The 13,426-nt window shown below is 43.5% G+C and overlaps 1 protein-coding gene across 18 annotated transcripts in view; it reads left to right on the top strand.

Annotated features, from left to right (window-relative positions):
* Nucleotides 1-13,426, top strand: part of CADPS2 (calcium dependent secretion activator 2) — a 333,758-nt gene that overhangs the window by 242,046 nt on the left and 78,286 nt on the right. For 11 of the 18 annotated variants that reach the window (XR_014555332.1, XR_014555333.1, XR_014555334.1 and 8 more), the window contains exon 17: nucleotides 12,718-12,821. Coding sequence is in view for 14 of the 18 variants with exons in the window: in XM_083698926.1 (XP_083555052.1) it covers nucleotides 12,718-12,821 (104 nt within the window). In the remaining 4 variants the exon portion in view is untranslated. Of the gene's footprint in view, nucleotides 1-2,326; nucleotides 2,348-12,717; nucleotides 12,822-13,426 lie in introns of all 18 variants that reach the window. The other 7 variants (XM_083698923.1, XM_083698934.1, XM_083698933.1 and 4 more) reach the window with 1 other exon arrangement.

Here is a 13,426-nt window from a genome sequence, read left to right as displayed (position 1 = left end):
AATGAAAAGGTATTGGCTTAGGCATTGGATCGCGAAACAAATGGGTTTATTCACCAGGGGTTCATCACCTGTTGATGCTAATCAAACTATAGGCTCACCCCTGATGTCACCGAGGGTCGTGCCATGGCCTCCCGCCAAGCAGGCTTCGGACGGAATACACGACCGCCAGATTCCTTTAATGGAATACCCCTAGACATTGAAGGCATAGGCGATGGCCACACCTAGCACTTCGACACACCACAACACATTATTCCAATGCCTAACCGCCACCCGAGCTAAAGGCTTGCCGCCAATACCTTCAAAGCTGCAACCAATCCCAGATGCTTTTGCTGACACTAGCTAACCAAATATCGTTCCCCAGATCCGATAAGTGGATGCCGTCATTTCGGTATAAAGCTTGGTCGCCGATCCGGATACGGTCATGATAAATGACTCGGCCATACATAAAGCGCACCCAACGGGCTACCGCCCGATTTACGAGTTTCCTGGTTCTTATAATGGCCATACAGCTTTGCGTACCGCGCCAAACAGTTCTTTTCAAGAAGGTGGACCAGAACACCGTTGTTCTGGGACACAAGGCTGCAAATGCATTCAAGTCTCTTTTTATGCTCCACAACAAGTCCACACTCCTTCTGTTAGCGAGGTCATTCTCCCCCAAATGAATTGCAAGGATGTCGGGAGGGCCGAACTTGGCTACTTTCTCCCACAGCAATGGCATAAGCTCCTCCCAACACATGCCTCTTCTCGAAAACCAGGAAACTCGAACACCATGAGGAAGGCCAAGATTGTGTGCAAGGCCGCAGCTCACCGCTCGTACGCGGGCCCAATGAACTATACTGTGGCCGCAAATCCACACGCTTCTCCTGAGCATAGCTGGGGGTAAAAGACAGAAAAGAAAAGGCAGATAAGTAGGGTAAAGCTGCAGGTTGCATCTTAGACTTATAAGCATTGGATTTCCCACCGGCCCATTTCTTTGATCCTGTCCGCCGGTAGCCCCAGGTGCGCGGCCGTGGTTGCGGCGCCAAACCTAACTGAGTGCGCATCGTACTCCTGGGAGGATAGACCACAAGCCTCAATAGCCTTGCGAAGTACTCTCTGGTGAATTGGTGCCTCAACAAGGGTGACCCATCTTCATGGACCAGAAACGGACCCGGGCTGGGCGGTCTGAGGTAGAGGTACCGCCTAGTGTCCTCTACCGAGCATGGGCCCTGCTGTGCCGACGCCGTGAGCTTAACTAGCACACCCTTACCAGCCTGATCAGTCTTGGACTGACATATACGCACTGTCATGTTAGAATCGGACAACTGCACGTCCTCGCACAGGAGGCAAAGAGAAATGAGGCCGGGGAAATGGCTGGCACTGCAGCATAAAGGCTGCTGGACACGCCCCCCCCCCATGGCACCTGGTTGGACGGCCACCGGGGGGGGCGTGAGTGCCAGCCAGGTGAGCTGGAGGCAGGGGGCGATGCCCCCTGCTAGGAGCGGTGTTCGGGCTCCCGTCCACAACCACTCCCCTCTCTTTCAGGGAGGAGAGTCTCTGTAGACAGTGATTTCTTTATCTGCATTGATGATGCAGTTTTCAGTCAGGGCAGGGGTGAAGTTTTGCAGCCCTGCAGAAATGCATTCCCTGTCCATGGCTATCAGAAATACAACAATTCAACACAAGCAAAACTATGTGAATTTGCTTAGTATGTATAATTCATTCAAGTTGCACAATCCAGTTTTTCTTGGCATACAATTTCAGGATATGTTTTTAATTCAGAGTACCCACAGTCATCAAATACTACCATTTTCTTAGCAAAATAGATACCATACCTGACTGACAGCCTGCCAAAGTTTGCTTGACCCAGTATCAGTTCACTTGGCTGCTGGTGACAGTGGAATGTTTAAAAACGTTGATCTTAACTCTGATTTACATCTGCAGTACATTTAATCCAATCATTATTTTTGGTTGTGAAAAAACATCCAATTATTCATCGCAGGAAATGGTTTTCTTGTTGGTAGTGGAGCATATTTCACAGAAGTTAACAAAAACACTGTTCAGGCTTTTCCATATGAAGAAATATAATGCCCATTATAGGATAGAAAATAAAGTCACAGACATCATTTATTTTCTTGCTGATCCCATATAAAAATTATATCGTGAACTTGATTATCGGGATGAATTTGTTGTCTTTTTAACACGATGTTAAAGAGGTTGCATATTTTTGTTTGCTAGAATAAACTGATTTCTTATACATTACAGCTTGACTTACATAATGGAGGTAAACTAATACTACTATTTTCTGCTTCTCCCTCCTCCCTTTTTTTGTGCCCTTTCACTTAAGCTACAAATGAAAAGGATCCAGGTGACTGTTGTGTTAATTGTGTGCATGTATGCATGCATGTATTAAGTGTTCATTACGGCTTTATTAATTGTACAATGTAACAACAACAAAATCAGTGCATGCTTATTCAGAAGTAAGACCTATGGGACTTACTGCCACCTAAGTATATATGGGGCCTCTGGCTAAGTCACTGGGAGTGTTGTATCAGAATGAAACAAGAGCCCTCTCTATGTGTTGTAGTCAAGGAGAACTTGTGACAAGGTTGTGGATCTCTGCCAAGTAGCCAGTGGCGTAGCGTGGGTTGTCAGCAAGGCAAGTAATTTGTGCCCCCTAACCCGTGGATTTGCGCCCCCTAACCCTAATCCCCAGATGTTGCACCCGGTGCGGCCGGCCCCCCCTGCACCCCCACGCTACGCCACTGCAAGTAGCCCCTCCACGTCCAGTTCAAATATCGGAAAGGTGGGAACCTTCATACAGACTTCCATGTGATCTACAGTTCCATATCACATGTAAGCCTTTTCATGCGAAGGCTTCCTCTTCCCCCTAGACATTTGCACTGGGCATGCATGATCCAAGATCACATAGTCTCATAACTGTTAGCATTACGCTTGAAGAAGGCTAGTGTCTATCACAATTCAAGTTATCTCACCGGCAGACGCATTCTAGGGGGAAGTTATTACCACGGACAAAATATTTTAGAAGATTGTATAAATGTTTCAGCTTCACTTATAGAAGATTACATCTCACACATAACAAATTGACCACAGTATCAAATGATAATAATATAATATGCAACATTTCATTTCCTAAATGAACAATTAAAATGGCACTGCAGTAGCTTTACACCTATATGTTACCTCACAGACCGCCTCTCTTCATATAAAATGTCCTGGAATCTGTGTTCACCATCTGTGGCCTTCCTTCGTGTGCCTCTTCCATGTGAGATCCAGAGGGTGGCTACATGAGAAAAGGCTTTTTCTGCAGTGGCCCCCTGCTTGTGGAATGCTCTCCCCAGGGAGGTTGCCTTGCGTTTTCATTATATATCTTTTAGGCGCCAGGTGAAAATGTTCTTCTTCAACCAGGCCTTTGGCTGATTAATATCTTACAGCCTTTTAAATGTGTCTGTGTATTGTTGTTTCGGTTGAATTATTTACTTGTGATTTATTTTGTATTTTATTCTGTGAGCCACCCTGAGATCTTTTGATGAAGGGTGGTAAATAATAATAATAATAATAATAATAATAATAATAATAATAATAATAATATCAGTCTATACTGGGAAACTGTGCAGGGCTAAAATCTCCTCATTTTTCCAGCAGTTCTATGGAAGCTGAAACAACCACCAATTTGATCACCAGCAGTGTTCTTTCTGCAAAGAAATATCTAGGGGTAACAAATGTGAGGTACAGTGGTACCTTGGTTGTCCAATGCCTTAGTTGCTGAACAAATCGGCTCCCAAACGTCGCAAACCCAGAAATGAGTGTTCCAGTTTGCGAACGTTCTTTGGAAGCCAAACATCTGACGTGGCTTCCGATTGGCTGCCGAAAGCTTCTGCAGCCAATCAGAAGCCGTGCCTTGGTTTTTGAACCCTTCCGGGAGTCGAACAGATTTTCATTACAGATTAAATTCAAGAACCAAGGCACTGCTGTATTCCAGTATTGGGCTGGTCATTTGGGATCTTTTCTTTCGGGGAAAGCTTTCCCCCCAAAAAAAAAAGCTTTCCCCCGGTTTCAGTATTGTGATGCCCCATTCTCATCAAGTGTATGTTGAAGCATTTTTTAAAAAAAATTATTTGTAGAGATCGACAAATGGAGCAAGGAGGAGAGCAGGAATGCACTATCTCCAGATGTCAGGAGTGTGTGCAGGAGCCAGGCCCTGTGACAGGTAGGGCTTTGCAGGACTGGGGCTTTCCTAAGTTTGTTCTGAAGAGGCAAGGCATGGCCGCACAGGCGAGGCCGAATAAGTAACTCACAGCACCTGGTGGCAAGAGCTGGGAAGGGATATAAGGTCAGCATTTCCCTTTGGCTCTTTGCCACAGCAACACGCTTCCTGCCTTGCTGTGTTTGGTTTCTTGACTCCTTGCGTCCTGATCCTCGGACCCTTGACTCCTGGTTTCCTGACCCTTGGCTTCTTGACTCCTGGCTTCCAGACTCTCATTCCTTCTCCCACCCCGCCATCTTGCCCCTGGTCCCGACATCCTCCGCCAGGACTTCAACCGCCTGTAAACTGGACCGTGACGCCAGAGAATTTCAAAGATGGAGGAATCACCAAGAGACAAAGGTCTTGATAAGGGGAGGAAGTAGCCTTGCAAGCTTCCACCTTTTGCATTCTCTTTGGTCTGCAGGCTGAAGGTTCCTCATCCCTGATCTCTTGCCTGCACTGACTGTACTGGCAGCATCTCTCTAGGGTACCCGACAGTCTTTCCCAGCTCTGCCTGCAGATGTCTGGGATTAAGCCAGAGACTTTTTGAATGCAAAGCGTGTGCCTCTGCCACTGAGCCACTTGGTTAATATTACGAATAGATTGGAATTTCTCTTGCGTGTCGAGGTCCCCCAGGCCACCCCTAAATAAATCACAATTCACACATAATTTTTGTTTAAGGTTTTTGGCATAATTTTGGCCACAGCTTTATTAAATTGCATAAATGTGAGTGGTTGCTTAGGCATTGGTTCCAACTATCTGTCCCCTGCCCCAAGACAGAACTGACTTCCGGATTCCAGTGAAAGCCAGGAAGGGAAAACGATATTGGGGAGAGCGTGGAGCTGGGCGCCAGACCCTCACCCCTCCCCGCATGCTCCCAGGGGCTTGCACGGCTCAAGCCCCATTCAGGGGTACGGACGAAAGAACGGCAAGCCCCTGGATTCCTTTAATGGAATTCCCTTTCTGCAGCAGCATTGGAGGGGCAGGCACCGCCAATCCTTACCCCCTCCACCAACCAATTTTTTAACCAATGCCTAACTGCAACCTTACAAGTTGTGACAATTTGCTACGCAGTAGGCAAAAAACCAAACTACGCAAAAAACTATGCAGTAGGTAAAAACCAAATGGCACCAGCAAAATGGACAAAATTCCTACCGTTCCGACCCCATGACAGGCATTGCAAGGTGAACACAATAGCCCTAGATTAGAGAGGGTGGGCAGGTGATCCGATGCATGCAGCAAAAGAGCCCAGTCATTGCTGTGTGACTTGATTTTATAACCTTTGGTCCGTCCCCCTAAATGGCAACACCAAAATTTGCCCAGTAACCCAACCGGAAGTGAGAGCTGGACCATAAAGAAGGCAGATCGCCGAAGAATTGATGCTTTTGAATTCTGGTGCTGGAGGAGACTCTTGAGAGTCCCATGGACTGCAAGAAGAACAAACCAATCCATTCTTAAGGAAATCAGCCCTGAGTGCTCACTGGAAGGACAGATCGTGAAGCTGAGGCTCCAATACTTTGGCCACCTCATGAGAAGAGAAGACTCCCTGGAAAAGACCCTGATGTTGGGAAAGATGGAGGGCACAAGGAGAAGGGGATGACAGAGGACGAGATGGTTGGATAGTGTCTTCGAAGCTACAAACATGAGTCTGACCAAACTGCGGGAGGCAGTGGAAGACAGAAGTGCCTGGCGTGCTCTGGTCCATGGGGTCACGAAGAGTCGGACACGACTAAACGAATAAACAACAACAACAACCCAACCGCCCAATCAATGTGGATGGCCATCCATACTAACCCACCCAGCAAAAGAGGGGTGGTCTGTCAGACCCCACCGCAACACGTGCTCTCTGTGAAGGAGAACACGCTTTCTCAGAACTGTTATAGCTTTGGAAGCTTCTAAACCCATATGGTAATTTCAGTACTTTCTCCTTTGGAGAACTCTTGCAATATGGGCAACTTTTCAGGACCTCTGCTAAGTTCAGAAATACCGCCCCCCATTTTTCCATGGGTAGACAGTTTGTTTCTACAAGAGAACATCTAAGCATCTGATCTCCCTTGTCTTCAGCTTGAAATGGTGCAGAACTTGGGCTGTTTCAGACTATGTACCTCGGGTCTTAGTGGAAGCCTGTAGAAGGAAGTAGTTTAAAATTGAGTTGGGATATGGACAACCCTACTTAAGCATGACACTCATTGGTGAACTTGAGGAAGTGCACTGCCTTTTCGCCTCACTGCCTCTTCAGATTTGTCATGAAAATTCAGAATTTTGAGAAAAATGTATTCCTTTACGCAACAGCAGCAGCCAGAATATTGATCGCAAAGAATTGGAAGGGGAAGAAAAGACCATGATTATTAGAATGGCAAAGCAAGCTCTGTGAGTTTGTGGAAATGGCAAAATTGACGGCAATCATTAGAGGCCATTCAAATCAGAGAATAATTAAAGAGTGGGATGGAGTGAAGGAATACATGAAAAAAATATGGTTCCGGAACTGGAATATTAATAGATAATATGTAAAACGTGCAGGGGTAAGCAAGGAAATAATAAAAGAATCAGTTGAATAATTATTAAACTACAACAACACAACAAGATGGAAGAAGTAAAAAAAATACTGAGATCACAAATGAGTGAAGGGGAGTGGGGGGTATAGGGAAATTTATAAAAATTTCTAATATAATATTTCTAATTGTGTTGAATTTATATACAGTGGTACCTGGGGTTAAGTACTTAATTCATTCTGGAGGTCCGTTCTTAACTGTTCTTAACCTGAAGCACCACTTTAGCTAATGGGGCCTCCTGCTGCTGCCGCGCAGCCACCAGGCGATTTCTGTTCTCATCCTGAGGTAAAGTTCTTAACCTGAAGCACTATTTCTGGGTTAATGGAGTCTGTAACCTGAAGCGTATGTAACCTGAAGTGTATGTAACCCGAGGTACCACTGTATAGCAAAGGGAAGTCTATAGCAATTAGGTATATTTTAAACTATGTAATAGGCTTATGTTACAAAACAAATATGGATTTTGAAATTGATGTTTGTAATTCTTTTTTGGTTTTGGAATAAAGGGAAAAAAGGAGAAAAAGGAGAAAAAGAAAATTCAGAATTTTGAAGCACTGGAGAATTATAAAGTAAAATGTATAATTTTCCAAAAATATGCATCAAGGTGCACCGCCCAACTCACCCTAATCTGAGGTTGACTTCTTTGAAGCCCATTTTCCTTCTGCAGACAGTAGCCTAACAGCATTTATAACCAGTCTCAATTGGTGAATTTCTCACCAGACTATGTGTTCTGTCTAGTGTCAGCTCACAGACAGTATTATTTTATTTACTTATTCCAGTGCTTATCTTTCCTCAACACTACATAATGAGATTAAGGGAAGAGCAGGGCAAATGGCAGTAAGTTTAATTTCCACCCTCCAAACAATTTCTATCCACTAAAGCGAGATGCCATCAATGGAAAATAATGCCACTGTTGGACCTTTGGGTAACATATAGGTGTAAAGATACTGCACTGACATTTTAATTGTTCATTTAGAAAATAAAACACTGCACATTGTATTATTATCATTAAGTGGTCTATCTTTATATTGTGGTCAATTTGTTATGTGCGATATGTAATCTTCCATACGTGAAGCTGAAACATTTAGACAATCTTCAAAAATATTTTTCCACAGTAGGAACCTCACCCCAGAATGTGTCCCTATTGGTGGGCTACTACATTTTATGTTGCCGCTTTTGTGATGTTGCTTCAGTGTGTTTTCTTAGTAGCGGCTAGAATTTCAGGGAACGGGTTGATTAGAATTTCAGTCCTCTGAACTTTGAAGGGGACCTTTCCTTGTCCATGAGGCTAGAGCAGAATTGGAGAAGCAATGTTCTCTGAAGTTTACACACCTATGAGTGAGCGGTGTGTATATGTGTGTGTGTGTGAGAGAGAGAGAGAGAGAGAGAGAGAGAGAGAGAGAGAGAGAGAGAGGGAGGGAGAGGGAGAGATAGCCACACATGTGTGCGCGCAAATGTGCACATCTAGCATACTGATTGGTGTTTTGCCTCTGTGATACGTACATGCCATGCCAGGCACAATGGATTTCCTCCCTTTTTGTGCGCGTGGACTCTTGGTGCTACTGCCGAATCGGCACAGAGAAGGGTTGCCTTGGTGATGTCCCCAAGGTTAAGGTCACTTTCCATTTTCAAAGACGGCTAAGGTGGTGATGTGATAGCTTTGAGTGATATTTGTAGGAGTGGTGAAAAGGGAGCTGCTGACAGGGTTGTGCTCCCATTTCTCCTCCTCCCTGGGAGAGGCACGGTTTCTCTAACAAGGTTTTTTTTCTGTTCTTTTCAAAGCATTTTGATCCCGGTGCAAATTAAATTACAAGCTTAAACACTTTTTGCATTTAATTGCAGAGTAAGAGCTAGATCTGCATTTCTTCTACCTGCATGGCACCCTTGTAGTTTCCACCTAGTTCCTGGGGAGTAGAGGGCAGCTCCAGGGGAATAAAAACTATTCTGTGGGTGCCTGATAATGAGTTGTATGAATAAAGAATCTTAGCATCTCTGTGGATGTGATCAAAACTTGGGTGGTACAATATGGTTGACAAAGCAGAAGCTGATGACTGTCACAGAATTCCTTGCAAATTCTGCAAAATCCCAACCATATTAGGCTTTAAAACTTGTTTACAGCTCCCCTGATTGCTAGAGCAACCATAAAACATGGGAGCAAGTTTTACCTTGAAGTTTGTTTATATAATTGCAATGGGACTGTCTGTGGCGGTGATGTCAGTGCCCGGGACTGACTCAGTTATGTGTCACCAGCTCTCATGGGTCCATACTAAGTACCTCCAAATTCTCCCTGTTTGTCATTCCTCTAGCCTTATCTGTCCAGAGCTGGTTTATAAAACACTCCTGTGAAAATAATAAAGGCTTTCGTCATTTGCCCTTTTTTGGCATTGTAAGCATTCCAGTAAATACTTTGAATCGACTCAGAAGTTTGACACACTCCTTTCTTCCTTGAGCCCCTTTTCCAAAAAAATTCCAGGTAAATATTGTAGATGAATTAGTCCCTGATCCTTAACACATGTGCACATAGTTGGAAAACAAAATGAAAATTCTACCCAAATCTCCTCATTTTGAGACCAGACGAATGCAGGCAAAAGAGTACATTTAATTTGTGCATATCTGGGTTTACTGACTAAGCGATCTGGCTTTTTAATGCAAAATTCAAATGCATAAATACAATAGTAGACACGACATTATAATTTGGTCAGCTTTCGCCCCTCGCTGCCCCAGAGTTAATTTTTGCAAGTTTTCCATAGACATTCTCTTTTTCATCCTTCATCCTTGGTTTGTTTGCTCATGTTAACAATAATGAATGTTTATAGTTGCATATCTACCATATCTACACTGGAAAAAAGTGATAAGATTGTGCCATTCAATAGGACTGGGATAGATCTGGGATCAGGACATTACCAGATTTTAGCTTCTGTTTGCTGATGAAATTAGCCAGATTTCTAACTGTGAACGAGTGCAGCGGTGCAAATTTGCTGGGGGAGGGGGATGGAGAAAAGAAAAGGAAGAAAAAGGCTGACAAAGTGAAGGACGAAGGGCAGGCTATGGCCAGGAAAAAGGACAATGAGAGACTTCTGTCCAGACAAATGGCTCAAAAGCTTGCACCTCTTTAATGAGGTCTTTTACAGACAAGTTTTCTATAAAGAATGGCTGCATGTAAATGCCCTCCAAGCTCACAAGGACTTGTCTGAAGGAAAACAAGAGCACTAGAGGCACTATTGAACTGAAGGCAGAGTAGAGCCATTTGTGTATGTGGTGAGAGGCCTTCTGCGGTAATTTAAAGCTCTTAGTGCATGTTCATTTCACTGAAAGAACAAAGGGCAGAATCGGTGAGTTGGCCGGTGGCATATATTGGATGCTGGTTTTCGTTCAAGGGCACAATAATCAAATACACGAGCAAAAGGCTTGTCTGTGCTAATGTGCAAATCCTGCAACCTTGCTGTGTTCATACAAGCAAGAATTTGCTGAGTCTGTGATGCTTCATCACTACCAATTCAACAATATGAACTCGGCCATTTCATCGCGTTGACCTCTGATTCACACACCCAGACCGCCCCCCACCTCTCTCTGGAGGGCCAGAGCTCCTTCATATCTGGTTTAGAGTGTAGTCCAAAGGCCCACAACTCGCAGACTTAACATACAGAATAAGAGAACAAGAAAAACATATGTTTAAAGAAGATTAGAAAACATTTATTGAATATATGGGAAATAATTGTGTACAGCTGAAAACGCTGGCAGCATTAAGATCAATTGAACAGTGTAAATAAGTTTTGATGGATGTAATAATGGAATACTGAATGGTATGGTTTTTGTAAAATATGAAGGGGTTTATGAAATGAAAAATGAGCCATGGAAATCATTTATATCTTAAGGATGTAAAATGAGTATCTTAAACTGTAAAACAAAAAATGGAATAAAAATGATATGCAGTAGTCTCTCAGTTTTCAAGTGTGTCGGAAGCCGAACATTTTGGTTTTCGAACACCAAAAACCCGAAAGTAATTGCTTCAGTTTTTGAATGCACCTCAGAAGTCTAACGGCTTCTGCTGGGTGTTTTTCAATTTTTCTAATATGAACTTGCAGCCAGCCCTTTGTGCCTTGGTTTTCAAACGTTTCAGAAGTCGAACTGTCTTTTGGAACAGATTACGTTTGAGGTACCACTGTATGCAATAGAGTGTCATCCAAAGTCTGCGAACAGTGCAGTTATAGCGTGAGATGCAAATGGAACTCATAACCCACCTACTTTCAGCAGCCAGAAACACCATAACCAGACACTGGAGAGACCTGTCAGGAGTAAGCATGGACCAATGGTACCAAATAGTATGGGAAACAGCCTTAGTAGAAAAATTAACCAATAAACTGAAACTGACATGGGGACAAACAGAAGAAGACGCCTTCACCCCGGTGTGGCTACCCTTTATCACATACACAGCCCAACAAGACAATGACAAAAATCCACCAACAGCATACAAATCAATATGGCTAACCTGATTCAAAAACACCCACCCACCCCACTCACACACAAAAACAAAGATCACCACAGCCAATCACAAACAAACAACCACACCCTAGGCCAACCCCAACCTCTCTCACTACCAAAGGGACACAAGTGAATAGCAGAGAACCTGCACAAGCAACACTGACACAAAACCCCACATATATAAAGTATAATAGAAACATCACCACCTGACACCACCCCCACTCACCTTTTCCCCCCTCCACCTCTTTCCCCCTTTTCATCCTAATGTCTCAACAAATGAAACTGATCTGTAGAAACTGTTACAGTGGTACCTCAGATTAAGTACTTAATTCGTTCCAGAGGTCCGTTCTTAAGCTGAAACTGTTCTTAACCTGAAGCACCACTTTAGCTAATGGGACCTCCCGCTGCTGCTGCGCCGCCGGAGCACGATTTCTGTTCTCATCCTGAAGCAAAGTTCTTAACCTGAGGTTCTATTTCTGGGTTAGCGGAGTCTGTAACCTGAAGCGTATGTAACCTGAGGTACCACTGTACTTGGAAAGAGAGAGAGAGAGAGAGAGAGAGAGAGAGAGAGATTGCACATAGTTTTGTAAACCAAGAAAATATTTTTTAAAAATACATTATACATAATAAATAAATAAATAAATAAATAAATAAATTCTTCCTGTAGAGCACAATTTTTCACCCACTGTGAACCCCAATGGAGGCAGCTCAATTTGAACATAACACTAGGCGTCCCTTCTACATCTCCAGTGTCGTCGTGAGGAGGTAATTTGTGGCTTCCATCTTAGATTAGGTGCAGTTTAGCATGTCATCTGAGCACTAAACTGAGGTTAATCGTAACTGTGGTTAGTGAAAACTTACCCGTCTCACAAACTGTGGTTTGAAGGTGGTTTGTTTCTATCGGCAGTAGGTAGTATTTGCCACGGTTTGTCCAGGTTTGAGCAACATGGCCGGCTGTGGTTGATCAAAAACAGATACAGATGCTTCCAAACTCCTTCGGATGACCACATTGGAGGGAGAAGCAAGGAACGCACAAGCCTAGAGGAAAGCTAGTTTCATTCCCAAACCAGTCCATTGTGTGATAGAGGAGAAAAACAAGCAACTAGCCTCTGCTAGTTGGGTGTGGCAAAAGTTGGGTGTGGCAAAAGTTGAGCATCTGATGTCCCAGTGCAGATGTACCTGTTATTTCTGAAGAATTAAATTAGAAAGGGCTCACAGAGTGGTGTTTTTGGGGGGTGAGTTAAATATTTTTCGCATGCATGCAATCTGGTCATAACAACATTGCCATTATCTATATTGAAAGCATGGCTGATGTGCTTGAAAGTGTCAGCCTTTTAAGTCATCAAATTCTGTGTTGTCTCACTTCTCTGGAACGTTTCCTGTTCCCACATTTTCCTAGCTGTGATCATCCTATCATTTGTGTGTTCCTTTTCACTGCAGAGACACTGAACCAAGCGTCTCCTTCTGTAAAGCTGGAAGAGGTTATTCATTTAGCAGAGCTCTGCATTGAAGTCCTACAGCAGAATGAAGAGCACCATTCAGAGGTGAGGATAACGGCATTAGCTGTACTATAATGCTCAATAGCCACCGTCTATGGCCTCGGTGTGAAGCAATTCTGTCAAAAAACATTACAGCGAAAGCCTGTGACATATGTTAAAGGCAATTCACATTTGCAGAGCCGTAATAGTTTTGAAGGTTATGAAAAGTGAAGTGAAATAAAGCCCGACTTGGGTTTTCTCTTGAATAAGCTTCAGGTTTCAACATTAAAAATAAATAAATATAAACAGCAGATAAAGCAGAAGGGAAAGGGGGAGATGCTTCTAGTTGTCAGTCCCGAAATCTCACAGAATACATAGTGTGAATGATCCAATTTCCCATCTCTTGACTAAAATAAATAGCAGAAGAGAAAGAGGGGAAGCCCTTATGAATGACACTAGATTTAAAAGTTAGAAGGCTGAAGCACGTTTAGTATTGCTGTAAGCTAACCAACAACACAGTCCCATTTAATCTGTCTTTTTCTTTAAAAAAAAGTGGGTTCAGTCCATGAGGAAGCTCTGTTAAATGAATGAACATGCATTCTGCTCACAGGCAAGTCCTATTTGTTTTGGGGAAGCAAATGTTGGAGACATCCCTAAATAACTTCCACTGA

This window comes from Podarcis gaigeae, assembly GCF_964106915.1.
Source record: "Podarcis gaigeae genome assembly, chromosome: 10".
Lineage (NCBI taxonomy): Eukaryota > Metazoa > Chordata > Lepidosauria > Squamata > Lacertidae > Podarcis > Podarcis gaigeae.
The sequence above is the reverse complement of the archived record's forward strand: the minus strand, read 5'-3'. Positions and strand labels throughout refer to the sequence as shown.